Here is an 18,113-nt window from a genome sequence, read left to right on the forward strand (position 1 = left end):
AAGTATGTATATGTGCGTGTATGGACATGTAGGTATATACTTGTGTATGTGGCTGGGTTGGGCCTTTCTTTCATCTGTTTCCTTGCGCTACCTCAATGACGTGGGAGACCGACAAAGTTTGATAATATGATAATGATATGGAGAGACCCCTGAGGATTGGCAGAATGCTTTGATATGTATTGTTTCTGGTACTGTGTAGGAGGAGGGCTGTGGTTAGTTAAAGCCATGTATACAGGATAAGTTGGGTGAGGTCATTGTGAAGTGTGGTGGTGAAGTGGATGGGTTTGAAGTCATGTTGTGTGGATAAGGATGGGATATATTGTTTAATTCTGTTGTGGGTCAGTTTTTCAGAGAGTTTGGATATTGAGGATAGAAGATATGAAGAGTGGTAGCAGGAGGGGGAGTTGGATGGTTTGGAGAGTTTTAAGAATGATATTATGCTGGCAAGTTTTCAGATGTTAAAGATTTTGTGTAGCCAGGAGTGGTTGAAGATGTTTAGAGGTGCTTGTATTGCAAATGAAATTTCATATGTTGTCAGGGCCTATAGCATAAGTTTTAAACTTTTGATTGCATTGCTTGTATCAGTGGGAGTGATGGGTGGGTTGGAAGTTGTTTCTGGATTAATTTTTTTGTAGGTTTTTCTTGGCTTTCCAGTTCAGTTGTGAGGTTGGTTTGTGGCTGATTTTTGAGTATTGATTTTGCATTGGTTTATGAGTAGTTCTTTGGAATCTTTGATGTGACTGCAGAGCCAAGTGGTATGGTGGGCATTGTATTTTGGAAGTATATGTAGAGATGGGAGATGTGTAGGTGTTATGTTGTCATTAGTAGTGTAAGGTGTTATTCTTATGGACTGTGTTTCTAGGTGTTGTCATAGTCTTCGAGCTGCTTTGTAGTGTCTTTGGTGATGGAAAATGGTATGGTTTGGTGGGCAAGTGATATGAGTCCTCCTTTTCTGTGTTGATAGGCAGTCAGTGACCAGGGAGGTATATTACTAGTACTACCCGCCTGAGTATTAGGAGGGTTAGTGACATCTGCTTCATGAACCAGCACTTTAGTGGTTGTCATATTGCACTCTGACCCAGGTAGCTGTCTTTCTTTCTGCTTCACTAACATGTGGACTGCTAGCATTCCGTCCACAAACATACAATCTCTTCTTGTCATATGTAACACTTGAAAACACATAACTCATGCCGCTTATTCTTTGTAACTCTAGATCCTGTTATGAGCACTGTGTACTATCCCTACCTTTTGGCAAAATGGTAGGAGCTGTAGATAGAAGTAGTAGGTAGGAACATTTAAGCAGGAACATTAGGTAGAAGTAGTAGGTAGGAGCATTAGACAGAAGAAGTCATTATGAACATTAGGTAGGAGCCTCTGCAAATACATCATAGACTTGCCCTCTGCCAGTGGCCTGTCAAGGGTGAAGCACTAAAAGCTAGGAAGCAGCACTAGAGTTCTTTCGTTATGGAGATTCTGTTGCCATGACCACCCCCTTGAGTTGTAACAGGCATCAGAGATATAGACAGGTAGATAGTCTCTCTTCTCTTATAGTTGTGTAGCTGTAGAAAGGTGGAAGGGAGGATTTAGAGGTGAGTCTGGATTCTGAGGATCTCTTTAGAGGTGTTCTTGGAGTTAGTCAAGTATTCATATGTGTTATATCTGATGCCATTGGCATTGAGTTGCAGGATGTTTAGTTTGCTGCTGGGGTTCTTTGAAATATTGGGGATTTTCTGTGAAGAGTGAAGCAGCATTTAGTGCTGATATTTATTGTTTTTTTTGTGTTTGATAGGTGTTTTTTTTTTTTTTTTTTTTTTTTTTGAGTTACTGTCTAGGTGATTGTTCCGTGTCTAGTGCTTTGATTAGTCTTTTATGGATGACAATGAAGTGCAGTGAAGTTGGTACAAGTGAGTGCAGTTTGAGTATATTATGGAGTTTTGCTTTTTTGTGATGGGTCTCTGGCACTGTGGAATGTGGTCCTTATGTGTTCCAGAGTAATGGTTAATGTCACTGGCATGCATTAGTAGTTGGGAGATGATGATATGGCCATCATTCTTTGAATATATAGTGTTTGGGTATTACCCATGGCCCAGCACTCCTGCTCATGGGATTAAGGAAACTGTCTCTTTTGAGGGAGGAAGATCTATGCTGAGTGTAGTCCCTTGGTGGATGGAAGATGTCCACATAGCTTGATTGCAGACCATCCTCAGTTTATTGCAAATGGGCTCACCCAATCAGAAATAGTCCCTATGCAGTTGGGTCATGAGCAGTCAAGAGACTGCACCCTCCATCATCTCAAAAATCAAATATAACAAATCTGCAATGACACAAGCTTCTGCACTCACCATCATCTCAAAAGCAAATATAACAGACCTGCGAACCTCACTAAATAATGCACTCAGAGAAATTACTGGCTGCTAAGTAACCACAAACACTCAACATCTATGCATTGAAATAACGATCCTCCCAGTACAATCCCATCTCAGCATTCTTGGCACTCAGTTCTATGCATCAGCACTAAACCCCCACCACCCATGCTACTCCATAAAGAACCACCAGCCTGTATTTAGAAATATATTGCTCACTCTTGCCTTCCACTTTAGCATCCTCTACTCACAGATCCTCTCACTCCCAGCAAGTATATGACAAGCAATAAACAGTTACCCTAACAACCAGATATATACCCATCAGCAAGCACACTCCTCCTCCAACATGGATCACTCTTTCCCCCTACATGGTGGACATCACCCATGCCTACAGCACTACAAATGCTGTTTCAGCATTTCCCATGACCCTTGATACCTACAATGCAACTAGCACAATGAAGACATTGAGCACTTACTTCTTTATTATCCTGCTGTTTTTGCACTGTATGACCAAAGGTCCTGACTGTTGGATGTGGCCAGCATCCTGAGTGCTGGAGCCACATGAAGATAGGAGCTCCTGAGGAAGGAGTACTTCAATTTCTAAAAGATGGAACAAGAGAAGGAATCAAGTAAGGAGTGCACATCCTCCTCGAAGGCTAGAGCTAGGTTGTCTGAATGTGTTTGGATATAATCAAGATGAGAAGAACAGAGAGACAGGGAATATGTTTGAGGAAGGAAATCTGGAAGTTCTAGTTGTAAATGAAATAAAGTTTGAGGATAATGGGGAAGAATGATTTGGGAATGTCTTAGGCTCAAGCTTATATCAGATTGGCCAGTCCAGTAGATAATGCGTTTCCTAATCTAGAAAAGGTTAAGTCTTAATTATTAAGAAAAAGTATTTATATTTTGTGCACCTGTTTTGAAATCTGGAAAGAAAAAGAAAGGAGCTGCTATATTTTGCACACTCGAGGAGGCTGAAAAAATTAGTTGTGTAATGAGAATGTTGATTAAAAGAATATAGAATGGTTAGGGATCATAAGTACTTGGCCATATGTATGGTCAACCAGAAGGAATGCTAACAGAATTAAAGCTTTGTCAATCAGTCAAGCACGCTCTTAACCAAGAATACATATCATTTCCCCCCTTTTCCACTTTCTTGGAAAACCCTCTACAGTAATTTGTCATGACCCACCTCAATATCTTATATATTTACACAAATGTCAGTCACACCACATTCTGTCTGAGTAACAAATAGATGTGTCAATATCTGTGTATTGTTTGTATCATGAAATTTGGATATCTGACATATTCAGTTGCTATAGTTTACTCATAGCTCATTTAAAAGATTGCACATATTTATAGTATCTCTGCATTGTATTGCATTATATTAGGTCCAGGTATTAAATGTTTCAGTAGAACATCAGAGTCACCATCTTTATAAAGATGTTTTGTGCAACCCTGAAAATGAAATAAAAGATATAGCAGGGCTTACAGTGATCACATTTATCACTGTTGTATGTAGTCTGTTCTAGGTTTTCATAAGTGTATTTAGGAGGATTGAATTTTTCATGAGTCTTCATTCACATTGAGGAAAACCAAACATAGATTAATGTAGATCAGATGAGGCCTGGATAGATTTGATATAATTGCTCTGAAAATAATGGGATAGTTGTATATGAGAATACCCTTGTTTGTCTCAGAGTAAAGATTTTATTTGGGAAACTCCTTGGCCCAGACATAAGCTGATTGGTTTATTTCTCTGATAAAGGTATTTCTCTGATTGGTATTATAGACATATGTCTATGAGATTTTAAGAACGTCTGTGAGTGTTGGTGTACAGATGTGATTGCCATATTACAACTATGCCTTGCACCTCTAGCATTTCATGCCATTTTGAAATGTGGTATTAAATACTTGTCATTAAGAAGTTAACATAATATAGAGTTGTTACAAAAAGTCACTACAAGTAATGTTAAAATTGCAGAAGAGGATCTTTAGGAGGGTGCAGAACAGAGTCTAGGTAACAAATCTGTTGTTAAGAAAAAAAGATACTTTTCCCCAATCTGGCTTAGTTTCATAAGACCCAACCCAATGTATCCCAGCCCAACCTGGCTTAGTTTCATAAAACTCATTGTAGCCCAACCAGCCTGGCGTAGTTTCATAAAACCCAATCCAATGTAGCCCAACCCAACCTGGTCCAGCCCCAAGACCCTTCCCAGATCAGACAGCAGTCTGTTCCAGTCAAAATATAAATTTCCAAATGTAGACATTTTGAAATACCAATATAATTTTGTCATTTTCTCTCATGTAATAGGAAGTGTTTCCTCCAGGCATTTTGTCATGCTGCTGCCCAGTAAATGAGAACTGGTTCTCCAAAATAGAGATTGTTATACACCAAATGTTGGAGTAAAATGAAACTTTAAAGTTATTCACTATTTTAGCTTACCGTATGACAAATAGAAATTCATATAAGATCATAACTCTAATATATCCTTTTAACATCTTATAAAGAGTTCATATTTCTTTACAGCACCAGAGGTAATAGACAATGAGAAATACACGTTCTCTCCAGACTGGTTCAGCTTTGGCTGCTTGATATATGAAATGATTGAAGGACAAGCACCATTCAGAGCACGCAAAGAAAAGGTTTGTAAATCACTCTGCTACTTTTTCTTGTATGTGTATAAACATTTGACTGCTGGTCATGGTTGCTATTGGTAGTATTACAGTGGAAATGCTAGGTAACATACAGGAACAATTATATACCTATTAGCCTTACTCTTAGCTTCATATTGTATATTTTATTTGGTTCACCTGTTTGTATTAAGTCTGAGATTACTTCTTTCTTATTCAGGCAGCTGTTACCACAGTTATATTTTGTTTTAGATAATAACACTTGAACTGCCTCTAACATCATTTAAGTTTTTAAACTTATGAGTACTGTTGCTATTCTATTTTTTATCGCTTGCATTTATATATTTATTATACTTGATTGTTGTTTGCCGTATCAGTTTGGTAGCGCCAGGAAACAGATGAAGAATGGTCCATCCTCTCATATGCACATTTTTATTTATGAAAGCTGGCAAGGCAGTGGGTTTGGATGGTATTGCAGTGGAATTTATCAAAAATGGGGGTGACTGTATTGTTGACTGGTTGGTAAGGTTATTTAATGTATGTATGACTCATGGTGAGGTGCCTGAGGACTGGCGGAATGCTTGCATAGTGCCGTTGTACAAAGGCAAAGGGGATAAGAGTGAGTGCTCAAATTACAGAGGTATAAGTTTCTTGAGTATTCCTGGGAAATTGTATGGGAGGGTATTGATTGAGAGGGGTGAAGGCATGTACAGAGCATCAGATTGGGGAAGAGCAGTGTGGTTTCAGAAGTGGTAGAGGATGTGTGGATCAGGTGTTTGCTTTGAAGAATGTATGTGAGAAATACTTAGAAAAGCGAATGGATTTGTATATAGCATTTATGGATCTGGAGAAGGCATATGATAGAGTTCTTAGAGATGCTTTGTGGACGGTATTAAGAATATATGGTGTGGGAAGTAAGTTGTTAGAAGCAGTGAAAAGTTTTTATCCAGGATGTAAGGCATGTGTACGAGAAGGATGAAAGGAAAGTGATTGGTTCTCAGTGAACGTTGGTTTGCGGCAGGGGTGTGTGATGTCTCCATGGTTGTTTGATTTGTTTATGGATGGGGTTGTTAGGGAGGTGAATGCAAGAGTTTTGGAAAGAGGGGCAAGTATGCAGTCTGTTGTGGATGAGAGAGTCAGTTGTTGTCTGCTGATGATACAGCGCTGGTGGCTGATTCGGGTGAGAAACTGCACAAGCTGGTCTCCCACTTCTCGTCCCCTCCACCTCTGACACATATATCCTCTTTGTCAAGGTTTCCTCACTCATTCTCTCCATGTGACCAAACCATTTTAAAACACCCTCTTCTGCTCTCTCAACCACACTCCTTTTATTTCCACAAATCTCTCTTACCCTTTCATTACTTACTTGATCAAACCACCTCACTCCACATATTGTCCTCAAACATCTCATTTCCAGCACATCCACCCTTCTCCGCACAACTCTATCTGTAGCCCATGCCTCACAACCATATAACATTGTTAGAACCACTATTCCTTCAAACATACCCATTTTTGCTTTCCAAGATAACATTCTCGCCTTCCACACATTCTTCAACACTCCCAGAACTTTCGCCCCCTCCCCCACCCTATAATTCATTTCCACTTCTTTGGTTCCATCGCTGCCAAATCCACTCCCAGATATCTAAAACACTTCACTTACTCCAGTTTTTCTCCATTCAAACTTACCTCCCAGTTGACTTGTCCCTCAATCCTACTGTACCTAATAACCTTGCTCTTATTCACATTTACTCTTAGCTTTCTTCTTTTACACACTTTACCAAACTCAGTCACCAGCTTCTGCTGTTTCTCACCCGAATCAGCCACTAGCACTGTATCATCAGCGAACAACAACTGACTCACTTCCCAAGCTCTCTCATGCACAACAGACTTTATACTTGCCCCTCTTTCCAAAACTCTTGCATTCACCTCTCTAACAACCCCATCCATAAACAAATTAAACAACCACGGAGACATCATGCACCCCTGCCACAAACTGACATTCACTGAGAACCAATCACTTTCCTTTCTTCCTATATATACACATGCCTTACATCCTGGATAAAAACTTTTCACTGCTTCTAACAACTCACCTCCCACACCATATATTCTTAATACCGTCCACAGAGCATCTCTATCAACTATGTCACATGCCATCTCCAGATCCTTAAATGCTAAAACAAATCCATTTGCTTTTCTAAATATTTCTCACATATATTCTTCCAAGCAAACACCTGATCCATACATCCTATACCACTTCTGAAACCACACTGCTCTTCCCCAATCTGATGCTCTGTACATGCCTTCACCCTCTCAATCAATACCCTCCCATATAATTTCCCAGAAATACTCAACAAACTTATACCTCTGTAATTTAAGCATTCACTTTTATCCCCTTTGCCTTTGTACAATGGCACTATGCAAGCATTCCACCAATTCTCAGGCACCTCAACATGAGTCATACATACATTAAATAACCTTACCAACCAGTCAACAAAACAGTCACCCCATTTTTTAATAAATTCCACCGTAATGCCATCCAAACCCGTTGCCCTGCCAGCTCTCATCTTCCACAAAGCTTTTACTACCTCTTTTCTCTTTACCAAATTATTCTCCCTAACCCTCTCACTTTGCACACCACCTCGACCAAAACACCCTATATCTGCCACTCCATCATCAGGCATGTTCAACAGACCTTCAAAATACTCACTCCATCTCCTCACATCACCACTACTTCTTAACACCTCCTATTAGCCCCCTTCACTGATGTTCCCATTTGTTCCCTTGTCTTATGCACTTTATTTACCTCCTTCGAAAACATCTTTTTATTCTCCCTAAAATTTGATGATACTCTCTCACCCCAACACTCATTTGCCCTCTTTTTCACCTCTTGCACCTTTCTCTTGACCTCCTGCCTCTTTCTTTTATACATCTCCCAGTCATTTGCATTATTTCCCTGCAAAAATTGTCCAAATGCCTCTCTCTTCCCTTTCTCTAATAATCTTACTTCTTCATCCCACCACTCACTACCCTTTCTAATCTGCCCACCTCCCATGCTTCTCATGCCACAAGCATCTTTTGCACAAGCCATCACTGCTTCCCTAAATACATCCCATTCCTCCCCCACTCCCCTTACGACCTTTGTTCTCACCTTTTTCCATTCTGTACTTAGTCTCTCCAGGTATTTCCTCACTTACTCTCACCACTCTCTTCACTCCAACATTTTCTCTTCTTTTCTGAAAACCTCTACAAATCTTCACCTTCGCGTCCACAAGATAATGATCAGACATCCCTCCAGTTGCACCTATCAGTACAGTAACATCCAAAAGTCTCTCTCGCGTGCCTATCAGTTAATACGTAATCCAATAACGCTCTCTGGCCATCTCTCCTACTTACATATATAAACTTATTTTTATCTGTCTTTTTACACCAGGTATTCCCAATCACCAGTCCTTTTTCAGCACTTAAATCTACAAGCTCTTCACCATTTCAGTGTATACATATATATACATACACAGACATATACACATATACCCATGTACCTAATTCATACTTGCTGCCTTTATTCATTCCCGTCACCACCCAGCCACACATGAAATGACAACCCCCTCCCCCTGCATGCACACAAGGTAGCGCTAGCAAAAAGACAACAAAGGCTACATTTGTTCACACTCAGTCTCTAGCTGTCGTGTATAATGCACCAGAAACACAGCTCCCTTTCCACATCCAGGCCCCACAAAACTTTCCATTGTTTACCCCAGATGCTTCACATGCCCTGGTTGAATCCATTGACGGCATTTCGATCCTGATATACCACATCGTTCCACTTCACTCTCTTCCTTGAATGCCTTTTACCCTCCTGCATGCTCAGGCCCGGATCGAATCGTTTTCACTCCATCCTTCCACCTCCAATTTGCTCTCCCACTTCTCGTTCCCTCCACCTCTGACACATGTATCCTCTTTGTCAATCTTTCGTCACTCATTCTCTCCATATGACCAAACCATATCAAAACATCCTCTTCTGCTCTCTCAACCACACTCTTTTTATTACCACACATCACTCTTACCCTTTCATTTCTTACTCGATCAACCCACCTCACACCACATATTGTCCTCAAACATCTTATTTCCAACACATCCACCCTCCTCTGCACAACTCTATCTGTAGCCCATGCCTCGCAACCATATAACATTGTTGGAATTACTATTCCTTCATACATACCCATTTTTGCTTTCCGAGATAATGATCTCGCATTCCACACATTTTTCAACTCTCCCAGTACTTTCGCCCCCTCCCCCACCCTGTGACTCACTTCTGCTTCCATGGTTCCATCTGCTGCCAAATCCACTCCCAAATATCTAAAACGCTTCACTTCCTCCAGTTTTTCTCCATTCAAACTTACCTCCCAATTGACTTGTCCCTCAACCCTACTGTACCTAATAGCCTTGCTCTCACTCACATTTGCTCTCAGCTTTCTTCTTTTACACACTTTACCAAACTCAGTCATCACCCTCTGTCGTTTCTCACCCGAATCAGCCACCAGTGCTGTATCATCAGCAAACAACAACTGACTCACTTCCTAAGCTCTCTCATCCACAACAGACTCCATACTTGCCCCTCTCTCCATAACTCATGCATTCACCTTCCTAACAACCCATTCCATAAACAAATTAAACAACCATGGAGACATCACACACCCCTGCAGCAAACCGACATTCACTGAGAACCAATCATTCTCCTCTCTTCCTACTCGTACACATGCCTTACATCCTCGATAAAAACTTTTCACTGCTTCTAACAACTTGCCTCCCACACCATATATTCATAATACCTTCCACAGAGCATCTCTATCAACTCTATCATATGCCTTCTCCAGATCCATAAATGCTACAGACAAATCCATTTGCTTTTCTAAGTATTTCTCACATACATTCTTCAAAGAAGACATCTGACCCACACATCCTCTACCACTTCTGAAACCACACTGCTCTTCCCCAATCTGATGCTCTGTACATGCCTTCGCCCTCTCAATCAACACCCTCCCATATACTCTGTACATGCCTTCGCCCTCTCAATCAACACCCTCCCATATAATTTCCCATGAATACTCAACATACTTATACCTCTATAATTTGAACACTCACCTTTATCCCCTTTGCCTTTGTACAATGGCACTATTCATGCATTCCGCCAATCCTCAGGCACCTCACCATGAGTTTTACATACATTAAATATTCTTACCAACCAGTCAACACACAGTCACCCGTTTTTTTAATAAATTCCACTGTAATACCATCCAAACCCGCTGCCTTGCCAGCTTTCATCTACTGCAAAGCTTTTACTACCTCTTCTCTGTTTACTAAATCATTCTCCCTAACCCTCTCACTGTGCACCACCTAGACCGAAACACCCTATATCTGCCTCTCTATCATCTAACACATTCAACAAACCTTTAAGATACTCACTCCATCTTCTCACATCACCACTACTTGTTATTACCTCCCCATTAGCTCCCTTCACTGATGTTCCCATTTGTTCTCTTGTCTTACGCACTTTATTTACCTCCTTCCAAAACATTTTTTTTTATTCTCCCTAAAATTTAATGATACTCTCTCCCCCCAACTCTCATTTGCCCTCTTTTTCACCTCTTTCACCTTTCTCTTGACCTCCTGCCTCGTTCTTTTATACTTCTCCCAGTCATTTCCCTGCAAAAATTGTCCAAATGCCTCTCTCTTCTCTTTCACTAATGATATTACTTCATCCCACCCCTCACTACCCTTTCTAATCTGTCCTCCTCCCACGTTTCTCATGCCACAAGCATCTTTTGCACAAGCCATCACTGCTTCCCTAAATACATCCCATTCCTCCCCCACTCCCCTTATGTCCTTTGCTCTCACTTTTTTCCACTCTGCACTCAGTCTCTCCTGGTACTTCCTCACACAAGTCTCCTTCCCAAGCTCACTCACTCTCACCACTCTCTTCACCCCAACATTCTCTCTTCTTTTCTGAAAACCTCTACAAATCTTCACCTTCACCTCGACAAGATAATTATTAGACATCCCTCCAGTTACACCTCTCAGCACATTAACATCCCAAAGTCTCTCTTTTACACTCCTATCAATTTACACTTAATCCAATAATGCTCTCTGGCCATCTCTCCTACTTACATACATATACTTATATATATATATCTTTCTTTTTAAACCAAGTATTCCCAATCACCAGTCCTTTTTCAGCACACAAATCTACAAGCTCTTGACCATTTCCATTTACAACACTGAACACTCCATGTACACCAATTATTCCCTCAACAGCCACATTGATCACCCTTGCATTCAAGTCACCCATCATTATAACCCGGTCTCGTGCATCAAAACTACTAACACACTCACTCAGCTGCTCCCAAAACACTTGCCTCTCATTATCTTTCTTCTCATGCCCAGGTGCATATGCACCAATAATCACCCATCTTTCTCCATCCATTTTCGGTTTTAGCCATATCACTGTAGAGTTTATTTTCTTACACTCTATCACATACTCCCACCACTCCTGTCTCAGGAGTAGTGCTACTCCTTCCCTTGCTCTTGCTCTCTCACCAACTCCTGACTTTACCCCCAAAACATTCCCAAACCACTCTTCCCCTTTACCCTTGAGCTTCGTTTCACTCAGAGCTAAAACATCAAGGTTCCTTTCCTCAAACATACTACGTATCTCTCCTTTTTTCTCATCTTGGTTACATCCACACACATTTAGTCACCCCAATATGAGCCTTCGAGGAGGATGAGCACTCCCCGCGTGACTCCTTCTTCTGTTTCCCCTTTTAGAAAGTTATAATACAAGGAGGGGAGGGTTTCTAAAACACACACACACACACACACACACACACACACACACACACACACACACACACACACACACCCGCTCCCGTCCCCCTTAGTCGCCTTCTCCGATATGTGAGGAATGTGTGGGAAGTATTATCTCTCCCCTATTTCTATATTACATACAAGGAGGTTGTAGATATAAATTCCTAGATTTAAAATATCTCTGTAATGGAAGAAGGATGCTCAATACTTCTCAGAATTATACTTGGAATGAGGGTAACAGATAATACAGAATATTTCTTTATTTTCCTGTGAAATACTAATATAGTCCTTTCACTGTTTGTAAATCATTCTTTGTTTTAAGCCCTTACATCTTTATGAAGATATACTGCAATGTCACACAAAGTCATAAAGATTTTATTTTTTTTTTTTTAATGCAAATAGGTCCTAATGCAGCTTTCTTAAAGGAGATTCAATTCTAAGCTTGTGCTGAGAGGTAGAGTTGAACAAAGAAAAAAGAAAACTATGAGAGAAAAAGAGCCAATAAAAAGATTCAAAACAATTACAGTAGTTGAATTTTGCATTTTATCTGTTGCTTTTTGTTGAATTATGAGACTTGAAGACACATTTTACAATTAGCACCCATGTAAATAACTCAGATTTCCAATATTGGAAGACTAATTTGTATTATTATACAAAATGAACATTTATATATATTATTTTCCAAAAGTGTTTAAGCAGACTGTTGGAGAAAATCAATACATTACAACTCATAGATTTCATCAAATCCAAAATACTAAGAATGACATATGGTTTACAGGAGACATCTTATAATGCTTAGCATCACAGATGTATTTGCAGGCATTATGAGGGCTGTTGTGGAGCTTGAAATGGCTTACCAAGATTATATATTCCAACTGTTTAATCCCATGGACAATTTGCCATTAACCCTTCAACATGGTTTGAAAAATCTAAGCCATAAACAAGCTCAGTGTGGTTGTCCATCACCTTCAGACATGGAGAAGGTAGTTTGTGATCGTGATTCATACTGTATCTTGTAGTAAAATCATAAGACACTCAAGCCAACTGGGTTTCTATGAAAAGAGAGAACTTTGCTCTGCATACTGGATACCCATGTCCCTTAAGATTAAAGACTGCTTGCTGAGGCTGTCTTGAACCCAAATCATGGATGTCACCACCATTACCTGCTGCAGCAATAACGTTTTGATGTACTTGCACCAATGACAGCTCAAGAGTTCCCCTTCGCAAGCACATATTGTCACTGATGGCTGAAGTTTCATTTCTGTATTCCATATTCTCAGTGTCCCATCACCTTCATTGTGGTGGAGGACCCAGGCAGCCCGCACCCTGGAGACTTAGGCACACGCGACCAACCACAAACCAATATGGTTTCTTCCTTCTCTTCTGGCCTTCCCCGGCATCATATGTCCACCATCTTATGAATTTGAAGTAATTCACACATGTACATATCAGCATATATACATATACATACACATACACAGACATAACCCTTGCATTTACCTCCCAAACCACCCCATCCACAAACAGATTTAACAGTATATATATATACATAAATGTCCATACATGCACATATACATACATATACATATCAACATATATACATATACATACACATACACACATATATATTTTTTTTTATTTTTATTTGCTTTGTCGCTGTCTCCCGCGTTTGCAAGGTAGCGCAAGGAAACAGACGAAAGAAATGGCCCAACCCGCCCCCATACACAATGTATATACATACACGTCCACACACGCAAATATACATACCTATACATCTCAATGTACACATATATATACACACACAGACACATACATATATACCCATGCACACAATTCACACTGTCTGCCTTTATTCATTCCCATCGCCACCTCGCCACACATGGACTACCATCCCCCTCCCCCCTCATGTGTGCGAGGTAGCACTAGAAAAAGACAACAAAGGCCCCAGTCGTTCACACTCAGTCTCTAGCTGTCATGCAATAATGCCCGAAACCACAGCTCCCTTTCCACATCCAGGCCCCACACAACTTTCCATAGTTTACCCCAGACGCTTCACATGCCCTGATTCAATCCACTGACAGCACGTCAACCCCGGTATACCACATCGATCCAATTCACTCTATTCCTTGCCCTCCTTTCACCCTCCTGCATGTTCAGGCCCCGATCACACAAAATCTTTTTCACTCCATCTTTCCACCTCCAATTTGGTCTCCCACTTCTCCTCGTTCCCTCCACCTCCGACACATATATCCTCTTGGTCAATCTTTCCTCACTCATTTTCTCCATGTGCCCAAACCATTTCAAAACACCCTCTTCTGCTCTCTCAACCACGCTCTTTTTATTTCCACACATCTCTCTTACCCTTACGTTACTTACTCAATCAAACCACCTCACACCACACATTGTCCTCAAACATCTCATTTCCAGCACATCCATCCTCCTGCGCACAACTCTATCTATAGCCCACGCCTCGCAACCATACAACATTGTTGGAACCACTATTTCTTCAAGCATACCCATTTTTGCTTTCCGAGATAATGTTCTCGACTTCCACACATTCTTCAAGGCTTCCAGGATTTTCGCCCCCTCCCCCACCCTATGATCCACTTCCACTTCCATTTTTCCATCCGCTGCCAGATCCACTCCCAGATATCTAAAACACTTTACTTCCTCCAGTTTTTCCCCATTCAAACTTACCTCCCAATTGACTTGACCCTCAACCCTACTGTACCTAATTACCTTGCTCTTATTCACATTTACTCTTAAATTTCTTCTTTCACACACTTTACCAAATTCAGTCACCAGCTTCTGCAGTTTCTCACATGAATCAGCCACCAGCGCTGTATCATCAGCGAACAACAACTGACTCACTTCCCAAGCTCTCTCATCCCCAACAGACTTCATACTTGCCCCTATTTCCAAAACTCTTGCATTCACCTCCCTAACAACCCCATCCATAAACAAATTAAACAACCATATATATATATATATATATATATATATATATATATATTTTTTTTTTTTTTTTTTTTTTTTTTCAAACTGTTCGCCATTTCCCACATTAGCGAGGTAGCGTTAAGAACAGAGGACTGGGCCTTTGAGGGAATACCCTCACCTGGCCCAGTTCTCTGTTCCTTCTTTTGGAAAATTGAAAAAAAAACCGAGAGGGGAGGATTTCCAGCCCCCCGCTCCCTCCCCTTTTAGTCGCCTTCTACGACACGCAGGGAATACGTGGGAAGTATTCTTAATCCCCTATCCCCATATATATATATATATATATATATATATATACATGCATACATATATATGGTGTGGGAGGCAAGTTGTTAGAAGCAGTGAAAAGTTTTTATCGAGGATGTAAGGCATGTGTACGTGTAGGAAGAGAGGAAAGTGATTGGTTCTCAGTGAATGTAGGTTGCGGCAGGGGTGTGTGATGTCTCCATGGTTGTTTAATTTGTTTATGGATGGAGTTGTTAGGGAGGTGAATGCAAGAGTTTTGGAAAGAGTGGCAAGTATGAAGTCTGTTGTGGATGAGAGAGCTTGGGAAGTGAGTCAGTTGTTGTTCGCTGATGGTACAGCGCTGGTGGCTGATTCATGTGAGAAACTGCAGAAGCTGGTGACTGAGTTTGGTAAAGTGTGTGAAAGAAGAAAGTTAAGAGTAAATGTGAATAAGAGCAAGGTAATTAGGTATAGTAGGGTTGAGGGTCAAGTCAATTGGGAGGTAAGTTTGAATGGAAAAAAACTGGAGGAAGTGAAGTGTTTTAGATATCTGGGAGTGGATCTGGCAGCGGATGGAACCATGGAAGTGGAAGTGAATCATAGGGTGGGGGAGGGGACGAAAATCCTGGGAGCCTTGAAGAATGTGTGGAAGTCGAGAACATTATCTCGGAAAGCAAAAATGGGTACGTTTGAAGGAATAGTGGTTCCAACAATGTTGTATGGTTGCGAGGCGTGGGCTATGGATAGGGTTGTGCGCAGGAGGGTGGATGTGCTGGAAATGAGATGTTTGAGGACAATGTGTGGTGTGAGGTGGTTTGATCGAGTGAGTAACGTAAGGGTAAGAGAGATGTGTGGAAATAAAAAGAGCGTGGTTGAGAGAGCAGAAGAGGGTGTTTTGAAGTGGTTTGGGCACATGGAGAGGATGAGTGAGGAAAGATTGACCAAGAGGATATATGTGTCGGAGGTGGAGGGAACGAGGAGAAGAGGGAGACCAAATTGGAGATGGAAAGATGGAGTGAAAAAGATTTTGTGTGATCGGGGCCTGAACATGCAGGAGGGTGAAAGGAGGGCAAGGAATAGAGTGAATTGGATCGATGTGGTATACCGGGGTTGACGTGCTGTCAGTGGATTGAATCAGGGCATGTGAAGCGTCTGGGGTAAACCATGGAAAGCTGTGTAGGTATGTATATTTGCGTGTGTGGACGTATGTATATACATGTGTATGGGGGGGGTTGGGCCATTTCTTTCGTCTGTTTCCTTGCGCTACCTCGCAAACGCGGGAGACAGCGACAAAGTATAATAAAAAATAAAAAAAATAATATATATATATATATTCCCCTGGGGATTGGGGAGAAAGAATACTTCCCACGTATTCTCTGCGTGTCGTAGAAGGCGACTAAAAGGGGAGGGAGCGGGGGTCTGGAAATCCTCCCCTCTTTTTTTTTTTTTTCTAAAAGAAGGAAGAGAGAAGGGGGCCAGGTGAGGATTTTCCCTCAGAGGCCCAGTCCTCTGTTCTTAACGCTACCTTGCTAACGCGGGAAATGGCTGGTGGCTGATTCATGTGAGAAACTGCAGAAGCTGGTGACTGAGTTTGGTAAAGTGTGTGGAAGAAGAAAGTTAAGAGTAAATGTGAATAAGAGCAAGGTTATTAGGTACAGCAGGGTTGAGGGTCAAGTCAATTGGGAGGTGAGTTTGAATGGAGAAAAACTGGAGGAAGTGAAGTGTTTTAGATATCTGGGAGTGGATCTGGCAGCAGATGGAACCATGGAAGCGGAAGTGGATCATAGGGTGGGGGAGGGGGCGAAAATTCTGGGGGCCTTGAAGAATGTGTGGAAGTCGAGAACATTATCTCGGAAAGCAAAAATGGGTATGTTTGAAGGAATAGTGGTTCCAACAATGTTGTATGGTTGCGAGGCGTGGGCTATGGATAGAGTTGTGCGCAGGAGGATGGATGTGCTGGAAATGAGATGTTTGAGGACAATGTGTGGTGTGAGGTGGTTTGATCGAGTGAGTAACGTAAGGGTAAGAGAGATGTGTGGAAATAAAAAGAGCGTGGTTGAGAGAGCAGAAGAGGGTGTTTTGAAGTGGTTTGGGCACATGGAGAGAATGAGTGAGGAAAGATTGACCAAGAGGATATATGTGTCGGAGGTGGAGGGAACGAGGAGAAGAGGGAGACCAAATTGGAGGTGGAAAGATGGAGTGAAAAAGATTTTGTGTGATCGGGGCCTGAACATGCAGGAGGGTGAAAGGAGGGCAAGGAATAGAGTGAATTGGATCGATGTGGTATACCGGGGTTGACGTGCTGTCAGTGGATTGAATCAGGGCATGTGAAGCGTCTGGGGTAAACCATGGAAAGCTGTGTAGGTATGTATATTTGCGTGTGTGGACGTATGTATATACATGTGTATGGGGGGGGGTTGGGCCATTTCTTTCGTCTGTTTCCTTGCGCTCTCTCGCAAACGCGGGAGACAGCGACAAAGTATAATAAAAAAATAATAATATAATATATATATATATATATATATATATATATATATATATATATATACACACATGTACATGTTCTGGAAGGAGGTAAATAGGGTGCGTAAGACAAGGGAGCAAATGGGAACTTCAGTAAAGGGCGTAAATGGGGAGGTGATAACAAGTAGTGGTGATGTGAGAAGGAGATGGAATGAGTATTTTGAAGGTTTGTTGAATGTGTCTGATGACAGAGTGGCAGATATAGGGTGTTTGGGTCGAGGTGGTGTGCAAAGTGAGAGGGTTAGGGAAAATGATTTGGTAAACAGAGAAGAGGTAGTAAAAGCTTTGCGGAAGATGAAAGCCGGCAAGGCAGCAGGTTTGGATGGTATTGCAGTGGAATTTATTAAAAAAGGGGGTGACTGTATTGTTGACTGGTTGGTAAGGTTATTTAATGTATGTATGACTCATGGTGAGGTGCCTGAGGATTGGCGGAATGCTTGCATAGTGCCATTGTACAAAGGCAAAGGGGATAAGAGTGAGTGCTCAAATTACAGAGGTATAAGTTTGTTGAGT

The 18,113-nt window shown here is 41.3% G+C and overlaps 1 protein-coding gene across 3 annotated transcripts in view; it reads left to right on the plus strand.

The window, feature by feature from the left end:
- Gprk2 (G protein-coupled receptor kinase 2) overlaps positions 1-18,113 on the plus strand; it is a 324,238-nt gene that overhangs the window by 250,829 nt on the left and 55,296 nt on the right. For all 3 annotated transcript variants that reach the window (XM_071683096.1, XM_071683094.1, XM_071683095.1), the window contains exon 9: positions 4,894-5,009. In XM_071683096.1, the coding sequence (XP_071539197.1) occupies positions 4,894-5,009 (116 nt within the window). The remainder of the gene's footprint in view (positions 1-4,893; positions 5,010-18,113) is intronic.

This window comes from Panulirus ornatus, chromosome 35 (assembly GCF_036320965.1).
Source record: "Panulirus ornatus isolate Po-2019 chromosome 35, ASM3632096v1, whole genome shotgun sequence".
NCBI classification, from domain to species: Eukaryota; Metazoa; Arthropoda; class Malacostraca; order Decapoda; family Palinuridae; genus Panulirus; species Panulirus ornatus.